General features: G+C 43.6%; 1 protein-coding gene across 1 annotated transcript; it reads right to left on the bottom strand.

Moving 5' to 3' along the window:
• Window positions 1–10702: 10702 nt before the first annotated feature.
• On the bottom strand, window positions 10703–22443 carry LOC102011088 (olfactory receptor 1361-like). The gene is made up of 3 exons (XM_005376563.2): window positions 21545–22443; window positions 16763–16776; window positions 10703–10965 (listed from the first exon to the last, which is right to left on the bottom strand). Exons 1-3 carry the CDS (start codon window positions 22441–22443, stop codon window positions 10703–10705), a joined length of 1176 nt encoding a protein of 391 aa, XP_005376620.2.
• Between the last annotated feature and the right edge of the window lie 24 nt (window positions 22444–22467).

Genomic DNA, 22467 nt, shown 5'->3' with positions numbered 1-22467 from the left:
GGCGTCGGGGCCCCGTCCGCGGCGCCCTCAGCCTGGGGGTCGCGGGCCCGGCGGCCAATGCACCCCTGCCCGCTGAGGTGTTGAGGGGCGGGGCTGGCCAGGACCGCGACAGCCGCTGGCTCCTCTGGGAAATGGAGTCCGCCTGTTCCCGATGCATTCTGGGAAATGTAGTTTTACTCTTCCGGAGACCTAGCTGAGTCCATCGGGTGCCCAGAGTCTTGAGGCTGGCTGGATCGCGTGGGCTCCTGTCGTCTTCTGTGAACAGCAGAGTCTTGGGTTCCAGGAAGTGAACCTAGATTCACCGCAGGCAGTGTGTAGCTCTGTGTTTGTGTGAATGATGGTGCGGCCTCCAGAGAGTGGTTCAGAACAAACTCATTTCTCCGGGAGTTACTCAGCAAAACAGCACTGAACAACTGGTAGTTAGTTGCCAGGCGCTGCTGTAAGCGGTTTGAAGTACATCAGTGAACAAAATGAACATTGTTGTCCCGGAGTATTTTTTTTTTCCAAGGGGCAAGGAGCAGATTATAAATCATGATCATAACTGTACAGCTTTTTAAGAGGATAAACGTTAGGAGAAAAAGCAAAAGAGCAGGGCTGGGGTAATCTGGGGCCATTTGGGAGCATGAGTAGGGCGGTCTAGGCCGGTGGGAATGGAGCAAAGATTCTGGGGTAGTGAGGTGAGTGGGATAGGGCAGGAGAGACACTGCAGGTACAGAGAAGGTAACAAGCGTGGGGGGTCGGGATTGAAGTAAATGCTTCCAGTTACAAGAAAAATAGCTGAAAGGTTTGATTGACAAGTACCAAAGAAGTAAAAGAAGCATGTCTTTGATGTAATGAACCAGAAATCAGTGGTAAACATTTTGATTAACTCCTTGTAGTGGCCCTTTGCATTGCATATTAATCTCTGTCAGTCACTGATGCTCTATCCCCTGCCCCAGTACTGGGATGAAACCATGTTCTTTGGACTTACTTCCCCAGCCCTTTTTATTGCTGTGGGACAAGACCTCAGCTAAGTCACTAAGTTTCCCTGGCTGGGCTGGGATTTGTGCTCCTCCTGCCTAAACCTTCCAGGGTGCTGGGATTATAGGTGTACACCATCATGCTTGGCTCTGCTCTTTTGTTTTGTTTTAACAAAGTGGAGTACTGTAGATAGCACTTGTAACCTGTTTTTTCCTGCCACTGAAGGATATACCTTAACTATTTGAATTTTCCAATAAGTATTCTCTGTTTGTAACAGGTTTAGTGTACTCATTGCATTTTTAATTTTAAGACATTTAATTAAAGTTATTTCTTTTAATACTTACCTAAACTGTTATTGCTAATTATTTCTGTTATCTTTCTTTTTTGCACCTTTAGTGTCCGTGTAGTTATATCTTTGGATTTTATTTTCTTAAACGCCTTGAAATTGGATACCTGAATCAAGGACTGGTAAAACTCTTAAGACAGTTGAATACATTGCTCAGTTACCTTCCTGGAACATTTTACAATGTAAGCAGCTATTAGTAGTATGGACCTAACATTCCTGCCCACTCTGGATTTTTTTAAACATGTTTTTATTTATTTAATGAAGTAGATAGGATCTTAGTTACTTTTCTCATTGCTGAGACAAAACACCTGACTGCAAGAGTTAAAGGAAAGGTTTATTGTAGCTCGGAATTAGTAGAGGTTTTAATTTATAGTTGACTGGCTCCAAGGCAGGGTGGCATGGCAGAGGAGAAACAGCTCATGGCAAAGAAGGGCAGATAGATGGCAGCAAAATAGTGTAACAGTAAGCAGCAAGGGACCAGAGGCCACAGCAGCCCTCTTTCTGTCCCTTATATTCTGTCCAAGCCACCTGGGTGGGTGTCACTCACACCCAGAGTGGGCCTTCTCATTATCCAATCCCAGAACTATGCCAAACCAATCAGTGTAGTAATTTAGTAATCACATACCCTTAATCTCTGCATCAAATGCTTAATCCCAGCATCACGCACTCCAGGTCTAGCCACCTCCAAAAAGCTTTGAGGGACATCTAGACGCAAGCCATAACAAAGGGTAATCTTATTTTTATATCTAATTTTGAGTACTAGGTATTTTTATATTAATTGCCTATATAGGTACTTTGGACATTTCTTTTTAAAATGTTCAAACGTTTGATATCATTTTAAAGTGCATAATTTTTAAAGAGGAAGATCCTTTTGTTTTCTTTTAAAAAAAGGCATTCATTATGAAAATTTACACAGTAAGGAACAGATTGTCTTTATGCATTCATCTGTTGATGGGCATGTAGACTGTTTCTAAGATTTAGCTATTATAAATTGTGCTGCTATAAACATGGATATGCATGTATCACTATGGTATGATTACTTTAACTGGGTCAAATGGAATTTCTAGTTTTAGTTCTTTTGAAGAATCTCCACACTGATCTCCAAAGTACCTGTATTCATTGACATTTCTACCAACAATGGAGAAGTTTTCCTTTTTCCCTACACCCTCACCAGCACTTGTTATTATTTGATTTCTTGATGGTGGCCATTTTTTCTGGAATAAGAACCTCAGCATTGTTTTAATTTGCACCTCTCTAGTGGTTAGTGATGCTGAACATTTTTTCAAGTGTTTATTGGCCATTTTTGAGCAGTCCGTATTCATTTCTACTGGCCATTGTTGATCAGGTCTTTTATTTTGGGAGGTCTAAATTTTTGAGTTCTTTATATAGTCTAGGTGTCAGTCCTCTGTCAGTAATGTCAGGCCTCATTACTTTGACCAAGTTAAAGTAATCATAATACCACAGTGATACATGCATATCCATGTTTATGGCAGCACAATTTATAATAGCTAAATCTTAGAGGAATAGCTGGCAAAACGTTTTCCCATTCTAAAGATAGACATTGGGAAGTCAGAAGAACATGTTCAGATGGGAAGGGAACAGAGGGTAGGGAAAGGAAGGGAGAAAAAAGGGGAAAAAAGGAGAATGAAGGAAAAAATGGGAATAAACCTTTTTTAAACGGGGAGGAAGAGGACAGTTGAAGGGAGGGAAGGAGAATGGAAAAAAGAATTAAGACATGTGCAGATACAAATTCCCCCCCCAAAAAACCCAGATACAAATTCCCTCTGATGAATGCAATTCATATGTACAAAAAATATGTACTAATAAGAAAAGTTAAAAAATTTTTTTCTCATTCTGTAGGTTGTCTCTTCACACTGTTGGTTGTTTCCTTTGAGATGCACAAGCACAACAAATACACAGACTTAATTTGTTTTATGATTTGGCATAAGATGGCTGCATTTGTGTTAGTATGGGGGGAGACAGCTGTGGCACTGTTTGTCACCCAAAGCAGAGTTTGCAAACAGAAGCAAAATTTTGCCAAACATTTGTTTATGAACAGAAGTGTTTGCAAACAGAAGTATATTACTGTATATTTTTTAAGTGGGGGAGTAAATGGAAATAAGGTTTTTGCACTTTGTTAACTGTGATATTAAGAGTATATGATTATTCTACAGCAAACGTTTAAAAATTATACAAAGTGATTACTCCAACTCCATCCTTGTAGCTGCTGAGACAAAACAAGAATCAGATTCTTATCGATTTCTCTCTCTTGTTCCTCATACTTCATATTAACCCACTAGTAAAGTTTGGACTTTTTAAAATCTGAAACCACATCCCTACCTCGGTCATAAAATAACAAAAATTATGTTCATATCTTTCTGGATCAAATGGTTAATATGTCCAATTATTTCTGTAGCCTCTCAAACAGCCCGTTCAGAAAAGCATTTTTGTTTTGAGGCGGAGTCTTACTATGTTGCCTAGGTTGAACTTAAACTTGGGGGCTCAGGCATCCCTGCTGCCTCAATCTCCTGAGTAGCTGGGACAGCAGATGTGTGTAACCACACCCAACTCTTTTTTTTTCCTTAATCTGCATTGTTAATGCTTTTCTTTAGATGGCAGCACAGGTCATTGGTTAGATTCCAGTACTGAGGAGATGAAGAACCTGCTCATCATGAACTATTGCTAGTAAAAGTATATAAACAAAATAAAATATCCATTATTTGTGCACATGCAACTGCTAATGTAGATGACCAAAGTAGGTGTCTCAGAGAGCTTCTCACCCAGGGTGCTCAGAGAAGACAAACACATTTGTCAAGAAAAAAGATACATGGGGAACTAACTATAAGTAAATTTGCCCCAAAGTTACTCTAGGATTGCAAAGTAGAGCCAATCTACTCCACCACCAAAGTCTTCTGTCCATTTTTATTGTTTGTTTTTTATTATATGTATGAGTTTTTTGTATATTCTGAGTAAAAATTCTTGGTCAGATTTTATCTGTCTGTATAATTTGGACCTGGAATGTCTCATGAGGCTCTGTGGTGAAGGCTCGGTCACTACCCTGCAGCATGATCGTGAGGTGGGACCTAAGAGAAAGAAGGTTGTGAAAAGGGGTTATCTACTTGGAGCGACACTGAGGCCCCTGCTTTCTTCCTGTCTCCCTTTCTTTCTTGGCCACCATGAGGTAGGAAGCTTTCCTACACCATCACTCCCTTCTATGATGCTCTCCCGCACCACAAGTCCAAAGAGCTCAGAAACAACTTACCGTGGACGAAAGCCTCTGAAACTGAGTCAAAACCTTCCCTCTTTGTAAGGTGGTTTTCTCAGGTATTTTGTCACAGGGATAGAAACTAAGTAAGAAACAAAACCACAGGCATACGCAAGGGGAAGAAAAAAGCCTGCAGACACAAAGCCATCAAACCAGACTCAAATATTACAGAGATGTCATGCTTAAGCAATAAGCAGGAAATTTAAAATAACTATGATTAAAATGTTAAAAGGCTCAGAGGGGGAGGGTAGACAACATGCAAAATCAAACATTAATTCCAGCACATATAAAATATTAGAAACAAAATAGGCTAGGAGGAAAAGCCCACAGTCACATACAATATTTTAAATGGGCTCACCAGTGCCCTTAACAGAGCTGAGGAGAGAGACCATGAGCTTGAAGACAGGAAAGTAGAAGTGACTGTAAGCAAAAGGCAGAGCACAAACAAGAGTGAAAAATATGCAGAGCAAAGCATCCAAGGGCTGTGAGATGAGACCAGCTGTCTAACACATGTCACCGGAATGTTAGAAGAAGGAAAATAACAGCACAGAAGAAAAAGTGTAACGAGGGTCTTAGTTATTACATTCTCGTCTCTGGAACACAATACCTGACACCCACAAGTTAAAGGAGGGGAGGTGTATTTGGGCGTACAGTTTGTACTGCAAGGCAGGGTGGGATGGCAGACGAGGCTTGCTCATAGCATGGCAGTGCAGAGAGAGAGAAAGAGAGGGAGGGAGGGAGAGAGAGAGCCATCGAGGAGGGAGGTCGGAGACAGACCCTTCCGCATCATGCCCCCAAAGGCCTCCTCCAACCAGGCTTCACCTCCCAAATCACATTTAGCTATAAACTCATCAGTGGATGAATATACTGATAAACAGGGCAGCTTGTGATCCAACCACCTCCTTAGTGTGCACATGAGACTTTGGGGGGGCATCTAGATACAGACTATAACAGTGATTGAAGCGTTTCCAAAATTCTCAAAGGCAGTGACTGACACTTTTCCAAAGTGACTGATACACCAAATTTCAGATCCAAAAAGGTCAAAGAAAATAAAGCAAAATAGACAAACACCCCCAAACAACAATAAACAAAAACCCTAAATTCACGCTGAGGAGTACCATAGCCAACAGCAAGGAAAATCTGAATTTCAATCAGAGCAGCACTGCGGAACAGGAAGCACAGCCCTCGTTCCCCACAGAGACGTGAGTTAACAAACTATGGTCTGGAGCTCAAGAGAGCAGTGAAGAAGCCAAAGCACCCCAGCAAGGACAGCTGCGCTGAAGCTGGTAAGAAAACCACTGCCTTCCCCAGCAAGGTCCCCTCACCCCACACAGCGGAAGACCAACGGGGGAAACCACCCAACTGGAGGCTCCTCCCTGGGAGGGAAGGCGGAGCGGAACGCACACGCGAAGTTCTAGGGAGCCTGCCTAGACGCCGCGTTCCGTTTTGTCTGACTCCCAGCGCTGACCAGGATCTGGCACGTTTAACAAGCGGTCAGCTCAGAACAAAACTGAGCTCTGCTTTGCGGGGACATCGGAGAACCCGCAGTACCACAGGTAGACACCAGAGGGAGCAAGAGACGAGCGTCTGAAACTGTGAGCTCCTTGGAGATTTTGCGCAACAGGAGCCAGAGTAGACGCGTCCCCCCAAAAGACTGGCGGGGAGTCCCGGGAGCCTATAACCAGGCTGATCGGTAAAGGTCTCTCTCTGTTTGAATCCAGTCTGTAAAGAAGGGGCGAGGTGGGTGTTCTTCAAATGTTCAAAATCTTACATACTAACATAGCAAAACGTACAATCATTGTAATATGATGTCTTTGACTCTTTGGGAAGATGCCCAGAATGGGAATAGCTCGCCTGAAAAACATTTCTGGTTTTACTTTTTTCCTAAGAATCTCCATACCAGTTCCCACAGTCATTGTACTAGTTGACATTCCACCAACAGTGTAGAGGTATTCTTTTCCCCCTGCAGCCCTGCCATTACTGACTGATAAGTTGAATGGAATCTCGGTGTTGTTTTGATTTGCATTTCTCTAGTGGCCAAAGATGCTGAACATTTTTTTCCATGTAGTTATTGATTGCTTATATTTCTTTTGTGCAGTATCTATGCTTTTCAATTGCCCATTTTTTGATTTGGTCATTATTTGGGGGTGGGTCTAAAGTTTTTGAGTTTTTATGTATTCTTGGTGTGAGTCTTTTGTCCAAGGAACAGCTGGCAAAATGTTTTTCCCATTCTGTAGGTTGTCTCTTCACTCTGTTGGTTGTTTCCTTTGCTATGCAGAAGGTTTTTGTTTGTTTGTTTGTTTCCGGTACTGGGAATCAAACTCACAACCTTGCGCTTGCCAGGTGGGTGCTGTGCTGCTGAGCTAAATCCCCAGCCTATGCAGAAGATTTTTAGTTCGATATGATCCCGTTTATTAAGTGTTACTTCTTGTGCAGTTGAGGTTCTGTTAGAAAGTTCTTGCCTATGCTTACGTCTTCAACAGTTTTACTTACTTACTTATCTTCTACCAGATTGAGTATTCATGTTTTAATATTTAGGCACTTGTTTTATCTTAGAACAAGGTGAGAGGTATGGGCCTAGATCATTCTTTTGCATGTAGATAACCAGTTTTCCCAGCATCTGATTCTTTTTTTTTGGCCTTTGTGGATCTACTGTTGATCCCTTCTAGTGAATTTCTTAGTTATTGTGTAAAATTTCTGTTCAGTTTCTTTTTACAATTTATGTTTCTTGATACACTCATTTTGGCCATACCTCATTTTCCTAGTTTCCTTTGTTTGTCCATTTTGCCCTTTAGCTCCCTGAGCAAATCTGAAGCAGTTGAGTTAATATCTTTGAGTAATAATTATAATACCTCAATATCCTTGAAGATATTGATCATGTTTCTTTCTTTTCCTGTGATTGAGACATACTTTTCTGTTTCTTTGTGTGTTTTGTAACTTTTTACCGAGAATTGGACATTCTGAATATTATAATGTGATAACTATGAAAATTGGGTTCTCCCAATCATCAGGGATTTCTGATTTTATTTGTTGAGTTCTGGAGCCAACTATTTGTGAATTCCTCAATTACATTTGCAAATTGAGTATTCTTTGTTGTTTGTGGTTACTGGAATTTTTGTTTCATTATCTCTATGGTCTGCTAGTGGCCTGACAAGAAATTCTTTAAATGTTTAGCTGCAATAAATGGAGAAAATAGGAATTCGTCTTTTTAAATCATCTCACAAATGCTACTGTGGATCGGAGAAGCCATTGCCGCAGAGAAGCCATTGCCGCAGAGCAGGAGGAAACTGAAACCAAGGCAAAAGTCTGCGTTGGTCTTCAGAATATGTTCCAAGCATTCGGAGCATCAATCCCAATTTTACAGGGCGAGTTCCCACATTCTCCCCCAGCAGCAGCCAGGCACTCCACTGGGGCAGATGTATGGGGAGAGAGTAGCTAATTTATGCGCAGTCACCTTTACCAAAGAGCAGTATCCCCTCCCCTCCGGAAGCTCTCCATGGGTTTTTATGTGTGTCCAGTCATGTTTTTGAGTTCTGAAAGAGTTCTTTTCTCTTTTAAACTCAGTGAGTGTGTTGGAGGAAAGATCAACTTCTAGAACTTTTTACTTAACCAATTCACATGGCATCGCTCTTTCTGTTCTAGCTTGTTTTGCAGAACTGCTTTTCCAAGTCCTACTGGCGCCATGCTGTGTCTCACAGCCGATGCCATCCGGTCTCCTTTCTGGGTGCAGAAAATTGAAGGGACCACACGAGTGACAGGCTTCTCTGCTCTGCCCTCAAAGATGTGTATGTTTTTTAAAGAAATAAAAGTTATTTGTTTTTTCTGATGACAAAAATACTTGCACTTAGAAAACTGAAAAAAAAAAAAGAAATTACCCATAAAAATACCTGCAAATGTGTATCTATTCAGAAGAACATTTACGTGTGATTCTGTGTTTGAAGAGTGATTTATGCTGTTCTGTAACTTGCTTTTGAAAACTTAGTGTACCTCTGACAGCCTTCTATGTCGGTAATGCACATCGGGATTTAAGGTCAAGGGGCACTTTCTTTAGTACCTCCCAAGCATCTAACTCTTTCCCAGCATCTTCACTAGCATTACGTGTAGTAAAAAGAACGCTCAGAAGAGCTAGGTAAATGGTTTCTCTAATGGTAAATTCCTAAGGTCTGCGGCAGTGGGTGTGCATTTATGGGGTTGGTAAACACGGTCCGCTTGCTTGCCCAAAGCCTGTGCCCCTGTGTGCTCTCACCAGTCAGAGCCCAGTGACTGTGTCACAGTGCCAGCGTCTCTTTCCCACTCCGCCCTTGCCAGACACGCTCACTGTGAACACTGTCACTTTGGGATAGACATGCACCTGCCTGTTCTTTCTTTTTTTTTTTTTTTTTTTTTTGGTACCGGGAATTGAACTCATGGCCTTGTGCTTGGCAGGCAGGCGCTGTGCTGCTGAGCTAAATCCCCAGCAAGTTATTTCATTTTTTAATTTACTTTTTATTTTCTGTGTGATGACTATCTGTCCACACAGTTACTGCCCATTTCTCCCACTGGAACATTTACCCACTTTTCTTTTGCTGGGCGTGTGCGAGTGTAATAAACTCTTAATATTTATCTTGAAAAGTTTTTTTTTGTCTTAGCTTTTTATCTACTTATTTCTTTTTTAGTTTTAAAATTTATTTTATACTTTTCTATAAATAATTTGTTTTTTAGAGGAAAGATGCCCAGCATTTGACCAGGTACAGTAAGACTTGAAGACACAGAAGTGACTGCCAAAAAGGAAGAAGTTTCTGTGTTCACACATTCCCAGTGACAGGAGGGACAGATGAGCCATGTAGACCACACAGCTGCCCATGTGCCATCTGGGGGTCAGAAAACACAGGGGGCAAGAGGCACAATGGGTCAGAGACTTCACTGTGGCCCCTGCAGCTAGGAATAAGAGAGGCAAGTAACACAGTGTCAGGCCTGGTTCAAATAATTTTAGTGAGCTCTAGGACACAGGCCCTGTCCCTAGTGGCCCTAAAACTGGGCTTGTGCTGGGTTTGGCCTGAGATGATTGGAACAGAGTGTAAAAGGCTGGTGGCAGAGGGGTCTGGCTTCCAGACCGGTTAGTTTGCACATGACAGGTACCATCCTGGTTGAGTTGTTTGCTGTCTCTAGGAATTAGCTAAAGGAGTGGGGCAGATTTCCCTCCCACCACAGAGGCCCCTAGTGTCCATCCATAAGATGTTACAGAGAAAAAAGGCATGATTAATATAAACTCTTAAGCAGCTAATTAAAAAATAATTGTATTAATTTATCTCTTGGCATTGCACCTAGAAATAGGAATTCCACAATGCTCTTATAAAACACTTGCTCTTTTACTACATTAGTAGTTTACTACAATGCTTTATTGCTTTCTTCATCAGTTAGTATATTTGGCTCCTTATTTTAACATCCATATATATCAGTATTATAATGAGCAAAGTTTGAATGATATGAATTTTTCCCATACTATGTTCCTATGGAGAGAAAAAAATGAAATCTACTCCTCCTTAAAAAAATTAAAGGCTTCCAAAAAGTGAATGCTGTAAAATCTCTCTGTCTACTTTTCTTCATACTGCTTGGTTCTACTCAGAGGAGCGCCTTCTCACATGGAAGATTTTGGGGACTTGTCCTCAGAGTTCGTAGCTGAGCATAGGAATCCGTAGGTGGTCTGTCCCCTCACACATAACCAGTACAGAGAAAATCAGTCTACAAAACAGGTTTATCCTAAACATAACAATACTTCATACTTGCCAATGTGGCAGACTAAGTCTTGGGTCCTTCGGCATGCATGCTACTCATCTGTCCACGTCCTACTTCCTCCCCTACTTTCCTAAAAGAATTCCTACTTCTTTAGGGGTGGTGATGTGTCTAAACCTAGCAAACAAATGCATAAACAACAGGAAAAAATGAAAACGAAAATCCTTATAGAAACAAACTGCTTTTCTCGGGCTCTTTGCAGGTGGATGGCTGTCCATACATGAGCATGGACGCTGCGTGGGCTCCTGGGAAGGCCTTGGAGACGCTGGGCCTTTTGTCCCGCCTTCCCTTCTAGGGACAGGAGGAGGTGTGCCATCTTGGCTGGACCCCTGCAAGCCCAGGCCCGAGCTCGTCAGCATTCAGAGACTGCGGCACCTCTGCTGGAGTCTTCCCATAGTCCGATTCATGTCCTTGTTCCTCAAAGGGGTGTGCAGGCGTGGGTCTGAGGTGATGGCCAGGATGGTGAGCGTGTTCCCAGCAACAGTGACCAGGAAGACGCACAGGAGGAGCCAGAAGAGGACTCGCTGCTGCCCCGGGTCACTGTGATGCCCAGCAGGAGAAACAGTCCCGTCTGGGTCTCCAGCCCCCTGGACATCTCCCTGTGGCTTAGCGGAGTGACAGGCTGCACCATAACAAGTGATGGCTAAATCCCAGCAGGGCCTAGAGGTGCCGCGTGTTCAGAGTCGGATCAAAGTTCATTTGCAATGAGACAAGAGAATAGGGGTGTCTAGCTGCACTTGTGGCCACTTTTTATGGCAGGCACAAGTGCCATCCCACCAGACGCTTCATGTGCACAATCTCTGTCCTCCCCCCAAACAGGGGCTTTGTTATCCCATTTCTCAGTTACATAGCTGTGGCTCAGAGTGAGTAATTGGTCAAGACCCTACACTAGGAAGTGGTGAAAGGGACTTTGAAGCCAGCGTGGTCTGGATCCAGAGCCTGTGCCCTCAGCCATCGTGCTACAGAGGAGAGTCCGGTCAGTTCTAGGCACTGTACCCAGGGCAACGTCACTGTACCCAGTACGGTGAGTTGAGCTTGAGTCACCAGACAGCCCGCCTCATCGTGTGACAATTGTGGGTGAGGGGAGTACAACAGCTGGGGTTGGGCGCTGGCCTCCAAGCACTGATGGTTGTGGAGGCAGAGCCTGGAGGGAAAAGACAGCAGGAAACAGTCAGAGTCTCACAGGGGACAACGGCCAGCAGCGGCTTTACTGGTCAGAAGCCTCCTGGCACTCAGTCCTGTGTGTAAACCTCTTCAAGACTGTTCTGGTCTTGGCCACCAGACAGTGTAAGGCGGGCTGTTCTTATCACGCCTCCCCCACCAACCAACCACGTGACCTTGCCCGCTCTTTCTCTGCTTTGGGCCTCGCCGTGCATCTGTGAAGTACACAGCGACTCCCAAAGTCTCCAAAAGGTTAAGGCTTCGTGCTTTCAGGACCTTAACCTAATGTTACCTGAACCCTGTCCCCTCTTCTGTTCCTCTGCCCAAACAGCCTTCTTCGTGTCATAAATAAATCTGCCATTAGGTGTGGGGTATGCACCTATAATCCCAGCACTTGGGAGGCTGGGGTAGGAGGATCTTGAGTTTTAAGTCCAGAGGGGAAAACAAAGTGAGTTCAACATAGCCTGAGCTGCACAGTGAGACCCTGTCTCAAAACACCAACAAATGAAACATAAACAACAACAGATAGTCCTTTATTGACTACTTAGCTTTGAATGATTTCATCTTTAACCGGCATTTGCAATTTCTCAAGACTGGTGTTCATCTCATGACAAATTTTAAGGATACAGTTGAATTTTTTTAATAATAAAAATTGCATGAAACAGTTGAATTATCAAACAGTCTTTTGGCAGCACTATGTTCTATAAAGAATTTGTGTTATAATTGTGCTTTTGTATTATGGATTTGATCTGCACCATAGAGTTGAAATTCTTAAGGGACCACCTGCAAACATTATTCAAATTCAAGTGAAATAGCAGAAATGATGAGATTTTCATCTAGTTGCTTACTCCATCACCCACAGGTACATGCGCAGCTCTCTGCTAGTCCTGTGGGGCTGCCAGGGAATGCGGACCAGACTCCAACCTCAGTCTCTACACTGCATTCCAGAGAGCACTCGCTAGGCCTACAGCCAACGAACCTAAAAATGTGAGACTTGTTGGAAATTGTGAGGCCTCTTAACGCAGCACAGTGCCTGGCTTATGAGGGAAGACACTGTGTGGAATGTGAGACAATAAAACATGCCTTTAAAATACTTTCTTTTTGTAAAAAAATCCACATTGCCTCATGTGTTGTTTAGTAATTTTTTTTGTTTGTTTGTTTTTTCTCTGGTACTGGGAATCGAACTCACGACCTTGCACTTGCCAGGCAGGTGCTGTGCCGCTGAGCTAAATCCCCAGCCCAGTAATTTTAAATGGAAGCATCACACACATGTAGCGAGGGCTTGGTCAGGGCCCTGATGTCCTAAAAATGAGTGTACAGCAAAGGCTTAAGTAAAAGAGACAACAGTATGGTTTTGGGGTCCAGGAAGGTCAGAACTGTCTTGGAGCTAAGACAAAGACTTCTCTGGACTGCCTTGGATTTACTAGATTTCAAACAAGTTTGGAAGGCATGAGGGAAAGTGAATAGAAAAGCTGAGGTAAAGGTGGGAAGCTGAGCAGGGCCTTGAGAAATTAGAACAAAGTCTTCCAGAAATAAATTTTGCCAATGAAGAGAACTATTTTATCTCTAAGGTTGATAGTTCCTGTTCTAGAATACGGAGTGAGAGCCTGTGTTCTCGGCAGCCTCAGCCATGGTGTTATCTTGTCTTCAGAGCACTGTGGTCAGCAACTCGACCCTTACACAGCCTGGCCCCAACACACACCCTTTTAAGGTGAGCAAGCTCTTGTGCCTTGAGGGGACCCCTCTCTCTCTGTTCCCACCCTGTCCTCTCCACTCTGCTACTCCTGAGGAAGTTGAGGCAGAGAAATGCTGAGAGCCCCTGGCTGAGATGGACTAGAGATGGACTTGATTCTTGAGGGCATTGCTCTTCTTATTTTCCCTCTATGCAGCAGGGGTGATATGTTGGGGAGTGAGGAGAGGCTATTATTTAGGGTGTTTGATGTAGTCCTGGTGAAACAGAAGTCAGAGTGCTGTAGCTGTAGGGTCATATCAGCTATCAGGCAGAATGCCGAGAGCAAGCAGTCTCAAATACCTGCCCCTCTTCTGCTGAGAGGACTCATCCCAGAGAAGGGGCTATGAACCTGCTGACCCAAAATCCAGGGCCTGTCAGTGACCCAGCAGCTGTCCCATTCCAGCTTCCCATGGATGCTGCCTGAGCTGATCTTAATTCCTTTCCTTAGATTCTGGCACTGTAGGGAATCCTCCCGTCTAGGGGCTGATTTGTGGTTCCCTGATTGCCCCACCTAGGAGCGGGGCTTCAGCAGGAGCTATGTAGGTGAGATGTGTGGTTCCACCCATAACCCATGGAGAATGCTTGCTGGGGCACCTTTGGAAGTGATGACCTTCTAACAGCATGGACCCCATTAAAGAAGAGCACCCACTCACCCCCAAAGTAGGCTGCTTCTTTGTACTGTCTGCTCTTCAAATGTTCTATAGTTCAGGGACTGATTTAGGATGGTCTTGAAGTCTTCTCTGTAGATTCCTGTCAGATTGCTTTTGAAGAAATGTCGACTAAGTCATTATGCAGAGACAAGGTTCTGCTTTGAGGTCTTTGGGGATGTGGCCCCCAACAGGGCCACTGTACTAGTTGCCATTGTGATCAAATTTGTATTTCTTATTTTTATAGAGTTTATTGATAAAGCAAAGTACTCTCAGGCCAAGACTGAATACTATCTAGAACTGGTTAGCTGGTTGAATGCATAAGGATTTCCCCCATATATTGACTGACTTACCTTTCTGCTACCTTCTGTGGTCCTGGATATGGCAGAACATATGGTCATCCAAGGGTAATCAGGGCAAATGTCAGGACCCTATGGTTAAAACTGTATCAGGAGCAGCCCTCTCTTTTCTCAGTGTTCTGTGGCATGGGAGTGATACCTGGGTCCTGGGCAGCACAGCTCTCATCCTCTGGGCAGTACATAGTTTCATTTTATGGATGTGGGGATTTTATGGTCTCTGCCATAGAGTGAGCCTCTGGAGGTCCTTATTATGGGCAATCCACAAGGAAGTTTGTCTGTGTTCTGAAAATCACAAATGAATTACCTTCCTTCAAGGAGCAATGAGAAAGAAAAGGGATTAGTGTTTATTTTGTAGGTCAAAGATGGAGAAGTTATTTCTGGTTTTTCTTTTTGGTGGTGCTGGGTGTTGAATCCAGGGTTTTGTGCAAGCTAGGCAAGCAGTCTACCACTGAGCTACATTTCCAGCCCTTTTAAATTTTATTTTGAGACAGGGTCTCTCTAAGTTGCCCAGGCTGTCCTCTAACTTATAATCTTCCTGACTCACCTTCCCAAGTAGCTAGGATTTTAGGCCTGTGCAACAGTGCCCAGCTCCTATCAGGAATTTTTAAGGATAGTTCTAGCTCCTCCTGGGATATGGCCCTCAGTGGATTGGCATTCACTGAAGAGGGATGACCATGTCCTTTTTAAATATTGTCTGCCTCATTTTTATGCACATCAAGAGTAGGAGAGTTGAGGAATGCAGATCCTAATTTGGAGCAGAACTGCATTATCCTTGATCATTCAGCATATGGATTTTGGAATTGGTGTCTTGCTTTTGGAATTGGTGTCTTACTTTTCTCTTGCTGCTGGGACAAAATACCCGATGCCCAAAATTAGGTAAGGAAAGATTTATTTAGCTCACAGTTTGTGGAAGTTTCAGTCCAAACTCAGCTGGCTCCAAGGCAGGGTGGCACATGGCAGAGGGCAACAGTTCATGGAGGCAGAAGATAGCAAAGCAACAAGAGCAAAAAGGGAGGAGCAGGCAGCAAGCAAGCCTTTTTCCCTCCCTTACATTGTGTACAAGTTACCCATCCTGCTACACCCAGTGCAGGATGGCTGTAGCACTTACAGCCACAATCCCATTGGATGAAGAGTGTAGCACTCACACCCATAATCCCATTGGACCATGAGTCAATCAAAAACTGTAGAAGCTTGCCTCATAACTGCATAAGGCTTTGGGGGGTCATCTAGACACAAACTATAACAGTTGGAAAGACAAAAGAAGTTAGAGAACCAGCTAATACAACATGAGGTAGACAGGAAAGAATTTCAGCCTTACAGTCTTTGTTGAAAAGAACCTGGGAACACTGTGGTAAAATTTTTCATGCTGTTCTGCTTAGAGAATTAGGCCACATGTGTAGTATTTGTTCTGCACCTGATATTGCCTACCAATTTATGACATAAAATATGCTAAGGTTATTAGGATGACCTTTTTTGTCTAGGTAGCATGAAGAATGTTGGCCGAAGCTAATTGGCAATATGTCTAGGCTTGTTCCCTAGCACAGAGCTAAGGTCACAATCCAGAAGGTTCCAGCATTGCCTCTTGACCTGCAGTTACCGCACAAAGTGTCCTTGGGTGTGGTGTGACAGTCTTCTATCCTAATTTACTTGATTGGGAAGGTGGGGGGGGGATGGGAAGAAATCTCTTTAGGCTCTCTGCTTCCTGGCCCCCATGATGTGAGCAGCTCTCCTCCACCAGACCCTTCTGCCATGCTGCTTTTATCTGAGGCAGCCACCTTTAGACTGAAACTTCTAAAAGCTACAGACCAAAATAAACCTCTCCTCCTTTAAGTTGCAGGTGTTATGTAATGTGTCTCAGCAATGACACTGCGGATGCTGGTCAGGTATTTTGTAATAAATCTTTCTATTTGGGGTTCCCTTTTATTTCATGATTATCCTGTCATTTTGGCTTTTGGAGAAGAATCCCTACATGGTGAAATATCTATATGACACCATCTCAGGGATACATGATTTCAGCAGGACCTGAAATCAGTACCAAAAAAAACCTCCATCATGTCGTTCAGGTGACAGTTACCAGCATTCTCCACCATGAAGACTATATTTACTTTTCTATAATCTACTCTTTGGTAAAAAGTACTGATTCCAACTCACCCTCTGGGGAGAGGAGACAAGTCAGCTTCACACTCTGGTGGGTGGGGATTGGGAGGATGAAGCATCCTCATATATTGCTTAGAGATCTGTAAAGAAAGTTTGTTTCTTTTCTCTCACTTTTTTGTGTATTCAATTACTTGTTTTTAATCTATATATTCTTACTTATGTTTATTTCATACTTTATAATCCAGTATTGGCTGAGTATCTCTTATCTGAAATGTTTGGAATCTGAAGTATTACATGTTTTTCAGATTTTGAAATATTTGCATATATATATTGAGATATCTTGGGGATAGCACATAAGCCTAAACCTGAAATTAACTTACAGTTCATGTATAAATTATGCACATAGGCTGAAAGTAATTTTACATAATATTTTTATAGTAACTGCATTTTGACTACAGCTGTCACATAAATTCAGGTGTGGAATTTTCCCTTTGTGGGATCCTGCTTTCCCTCAAAAGTTTTGGGTTTTTGGAGCATTTTAGAATTTCTGATTAAGGATTCTCAAAGTATAATACATTACTTTCTTTGTTCCTGGAATGTTCCAATTTTCCTTCCTTCCTTCCTTCCTTCTTTCCTTCTTTCCTTCCTTCCTTCCTTCCTTCCTTCCTTCCTTCCTTCCTTCCTTCCTCTCTCCTTTCTCCTTTCTCCTTTCTTCCCTTCCCTCCTTCTTTTCTTTCATCTTATCTTCTTTTCTTTCTTTCTTTTTATTGGTACATTCTTACTTTCTTATACCATGAAATGCTCCACATTCACCTTGTTTTCCCTGTACCAGGATAAAATCAGCCATTTTTTTTTTTTTACTAGGAGCCAAAACCAATAATTTTTGATCCATAACACAATAAGCATGAAAGTCCAGAATAGACAGCAGATGACCAGCTTGAAAATAGGCTGGTCAGAATCCTGAGACTCACACATGAAAAGTTAGTGCAGAGTCAGATTTATTAGGATTCAGAGCTCAGCAGTTACACAAAGCCAGCTCTCAATATCTGTGTGGCCCAAAGTCAAGTCCCAGAACAGTCATTGCTGAAGGCTCATTGACATTGTCAGATACTGAAAAGAAAAAAACTATACAAGAGAAATTGTTCTTTTTAAAACTCTGTTCTTTTGAAACTGTCTAGCTCTGTAACTGCTTCATGACTTTGTAATTACTTTCACAACCCCTGTAACCAAAAGAGCATAACCAAGCATGCAGGATGCCTGATTGTACTATTGTACCAAACTTCATGAACTGATGATCATTAATCTACCCTTGTAACTGATGATCTCATCCTGCTAGCCAATCAGAAGAATGGCCAGGCTGTTCTGTCTCCCCTTTGTACATCCTTTGTACCTCCTGTGTATCATATAAAAGCCATAGACCACTAGAGATTGGAGCCTGATATTCTGGGAATGATCCAGATCAGTGCTTGTCGACATAAATACATCTGCCTCTAGATCCTGGGTGTTGTTTCCATGTTTCTCTTTGCCATAGCAATATAAAGTACTAGAAAGCTTAGCATCTCCCCTGAAGCAACAGGAGACAATATAAGACAGGGTGATAGAAACCATCTGTAGAAGACTGCAGTCACCAGCAAATAGCTGGAAGGCTTCTTCATCTAGAGATGACATTACCAGGTTCTCTGTAAAGTCTCCCTGGTAGACCTTGTCCTGGAGTAGAAACTGGAAGGACAAGTTAGGGAGGTGACTCATGGGAGGTGAAATACAGAAATACATTCCATGGCCTCAACAGGAGTTTCCTAGTTCTTCTGGAGAGAATGGTCTCTGGGGAGTGGTATACAGGGTGATGCTCTATTTCAACATTCACTGAGCTGCAGTCAAACTTTTCTCCCTGAGTTGCTTAACTGGCTCCCAAAGCATTGGTCCTTAATGACTGACTAGCTCAGGATGGGAAATGCTTGTGCGGCCAAGAGTGCGGTGCCTCCCGGGAGCCCACACGGCAGGAGGGAGGCTCCTGGAACAGGCCTGGTCCCTGGGAGCTCAAGCCCTGGAGGGCAATTCAGCAAATGCAGTCCTGACTTCCTGGCCATCCCTGGGGAGAACTCTCTTTCCTGGCATAGCACCTACTTCTATAATGTGCCATCACTAGAGACCTCACAGTTCTTTGCTGTAATTTCTGATTAGTTCATGTCCTATGAGTGCACTGCACACAAAGACCCACACCAGGGCTGAATTACCTGGGCCCCTGGAACAATCTTCCCCATCTCTCATGTACTTGGCCCATGCAGAGATGTGGAGTCAGTGATGCTGTAATGGCTCCCAGCTGTTGGAGGATGAAATACATAAGGATCATGCAGAATTAATGAGCACAGGACCACTCATGACATGGACAGGCCAACCAAGGCACAGGCCTTTCCTCTTCTTCCCTCACCAAGCTGTGGCTCTTGCAGGGCTTTCTTTATCCCTTTAGGCAAACTTCTGTATGGCCCATCACGACTTCCCAGGATGAACTTGGGGAACCGGTTGGTTAGAGAATGATTTTATTTTGGCCCTGTGCCTTTTAATGAGTTCACTGACTTCTCTCTACCTTCATTCTCCTCTGGATACCTAACTCTGGACAGAGTTTAGGGAGAGAGAGGTTGAGAAATGCATCTTACAACTCACTCCCTGACTCTTCCCATTCATCCTGGCTTTTTGGTTTTGTCCCAGTGAAGTCTGTCTGTGTTGCATCATCTGATATCCTTGTCTGATCTCTAGTTACTCAGATTCTGTTACATTACTCTGGTTTTTGATATTTAGGAATATAACTTCCCAATTTCCCATTAAGTAGTAAAAAATATCATCTTTTGTCTAAAACCCCATAGGTCTTAGTTGGGAGAGATTCCCTCTAGCATATGGCAGATTATCAGGAGGAAAAAAACATGGTTAGGAACATATGTCGTGCCTTATGCAGGGAAAAAGTGAATCTTCTGGGAAAGTAACCATTTCTCAAAACAGAGGGATGGAACTCTGTACTTACTAGCATTTTAATAAAGAGCATCACATCTTAGAGTGACAAGACAAAGGACAAGACCATCTGGCTTCTGAGCTGGGAAAAGCATGGGGGGATCATAAAATCTGCTCCCAGATTTCTCTGGCATCTGCAGGCACCATCTCTGGTGATGGCTTCTCACATAGGGGAGAGTTTATGCCTCTGGTTCTAAGAGGCAAAGGAAGGGCCCTTAGAAAGTCCCCTGTCTGTGTGACTCTTCCTCCTGCCATCAGGAAAACAGGAAGGCAGAGAAAGCTCCTGCTTTTCAGTTTTCTTCAGCTCAACAATCCTCAAAGTTTTAGCAAGAAATATTTTGGTTTCCTTCACCTGTCATCAGTTAATCTTCAATACATGGCTTTTTTTTAGGAGAACAAGAACTCTGCTGAACACTGTAGGGCATTTGCCCATGTATAAACTCTAGTACTTTCCCCAACTGAGCGTGTAATTTAACAATGGGATGAGACACGTATGCAGATGTGGGTATTGCAAGGAAGACTAGGATGGGAACCAAATAAGTCTTAGAACCTTAAGCAGCAAAACTTAGTCCATGTTATTTTCTCTGAAACGCTGCACTGACCCTCCTCTAAAGCAAATCTGATGAGTTAGAAAGTATACAAAGTTCGCCACGTGCTGTCAGGTTCCTGTCACCACCACATGCATCTCCCGGGATCCATATTCAGTTTGAGGAGCCTTCTGTGGGGAGCTCCAATATGTCTGTGGAATGCGATTTGTGAAGGGATGAAGACAAATGTACACTTGTTAGAATTTTAAAAACCCAGACAAGTCTTAAGATTTGGAGAATGTCATTGAAGAGAAATACTTAAGTCAATGAGAAAGAAAACTGTAAGGCCAGCTTGAGACCAAGTCAGCCAGGCTTTCTGCTCCAAACGGACATGCGCTTGGGTTTCTCCTGGCCGCTTCCATATTTTCTACTAGGATTGGCTGCCAGCTGCAATCAATACTTTAGCAGCCTTAAACTGAGCCTATGTTAGGACAGAGATGCACAGGGAGAGGCAGGAGGCTTTGGGATCAGCTGAGAACTGGTGAGTGGTAGTTCACCCAATGCAGAAGCAGCTGGGGCTGAGGGCTGTGAGTACCGATGGGCTCGGAGGTTGGAGGGAATGGAGAAGGGGAAGAGGGACAGGCAGGCAGGCCACGAGGGGCAGCAGCTGAGGTCTGGTCACTGGAGTTCAAGTGAGTATGCTCTGGACACCAAGAAAAGATGGTGGGAGTGGACCTTGTCAGTGCTGAGTATGACAAGGTGGGAACTGACCTTGCTGGCACTCAGATGTGAAATAGGAAAAGAGGTGTGGACTTGGGCCCCATATAGCAGAACAGATTCTGGACTTGGAGTCAGAAGTTTCATGTTCCAAATCCAAAGCCACAATTACTTTTTGTCTCCATGCCCCTAAGGTGCTATAGAAACTCTACACACCAGCTTTAAGGGTGCTCTGCTTCCTGAAGCCCTTCTAAACCTGAAGGGATACAGCCAGTTCCGTGATGAAGGAGAGCTGCTATCTGTAACTTCCTGTCAGCCATCCATAACTGGAACATCAAAAAAAACATCAAAAGTTGGGTTGGTGTTTGGTCATTCAAGGGTTTGTTTAGATCTGTGAGATGTGAAAGAACTGAAGTCTGGGACAGAAGATGAATGACTGAACATGGCTGAGACCGAATCCTGAGAGTGGGGAGATTGCACCATTCTGTACTTGAGAGCTACTAGTTACATAGTCCTGACAAGTTAACATTTTATATGAGTCAGTTGCCAGACTAACTGTAGCATCTACTTATCTGACTCAGGATAGCCAGCTCCAAAGCCTTCTGAAATTCTTAGACAAATGGGGTGGTTGGTGTCTTATGGGGCTGCTGGCTATACCCAAAAATGAATGAAATCTAAATATCTCTGGTTCTTCATTTTCCTTGTCTGGAAAATGATTACCTTGGAATCAGTCCATTTAGTAAAGAATTTACTGGTTTTATAACTATGAGCACCTGTCATTTACAAACTTAAAACTAGACCATGATTGTAGATCCCTACTTAGAAGAATAGCCGGGGTGAGTATTAGCCCATTGTGGGTTCTAATTTTTCTGTTTGTATGAAAAATTAATGCATGATGTCCAGCAGTCCTCTGAGCTCTAAAGTGTTCTAATTTTGGGATCTGAGAATTAGCTTCCTCAGGGCTGCTTTCATGTCCCGATTCCTCAGGCTGTAGATGAAGGGATTGACCAGTGGCGTCACTACTGTGAAGATGACAGAGGCAGCCATGTCCTGTATGGAGAAGGAGGATGAAGGATGCATATAGACTCCCAGGATTGCCCCATAAAAGAGGGAGACCACAGTGAGGTGGGACCCACATGTGGACAGAGCTTTTCTTATCCCCTGGACTGAGGGCAACTTCAGCACATTAGAGAAGATGTAGGCATATGAAACAACAATGCATGTAAATGGTGTCAGAAATACCAACCCCCCCTCAGTGAAGGCAGTCAGGTCATTGATAAAGGTGTCAGAACAAGAGAGCTTCAGGATAGGGTAGGGGTCACAGAAGAAGTGGTGCACAGCGTTGTTGGAACAAAAGTTGAGTCGAACCATGAGCAGAGTGTACAGGAGAGCATGCAGGTTTGTAATGACCCAAGAGACGGCCACCAGGAGGACACAGAGTTTGGACCTCATGATTATGGTGTAGTGGAGTGGGCGACAGATGGCCACATAACGGTCATAGGCCATCACACTCAGGAGGAACCCGTCCATGTTGCCAAAAAGGAAAAAAAAATACATCTGTGTCATGCACTGTGTGTAAGAGATGGTCTTGCTCCCCACCACGTGATTCACCAGCATCTTGGGGACTGTGGTTGATGAGAAGCAGATGTCAACACTGGAGAGGTTGGCCAAGAAGAAGTACATGGGCGTATGGAGATGAGGGTCACAGCTGATGGCCGAGATGATGAGCAGGTTGCCGATGATGGTGACCAGGTACATGCACAGGAACAGCCCGCAGAGCACCTCTTCCTGCTCTGACTGGCCAGACAGTCCCAGGAGGAGGAATTCTGTGACTCTAGTGTGGTTGTCCCCACCCATGTCTGTGGGTAAGGAAGTATCATC

Source organism: Chinchilla lanigera, unplaced genomic scaffold (genome assembly GCF_000276665.1).
Source record: "Chinchilla lanigera isolate Chin_1 unplaced genomic scaffold, ChiLan1.0 scaffold00007, whole genome shotgun sequence".
NCBI lineage: Eukaryota > Metazoa > Chordata > Mammalia > Rodentia > Chinchillidae > Chinchilla > Chinchilla lanigera.
This window is presented reverse-complemented; position numbering and strand designations above follow the sequence as displayed.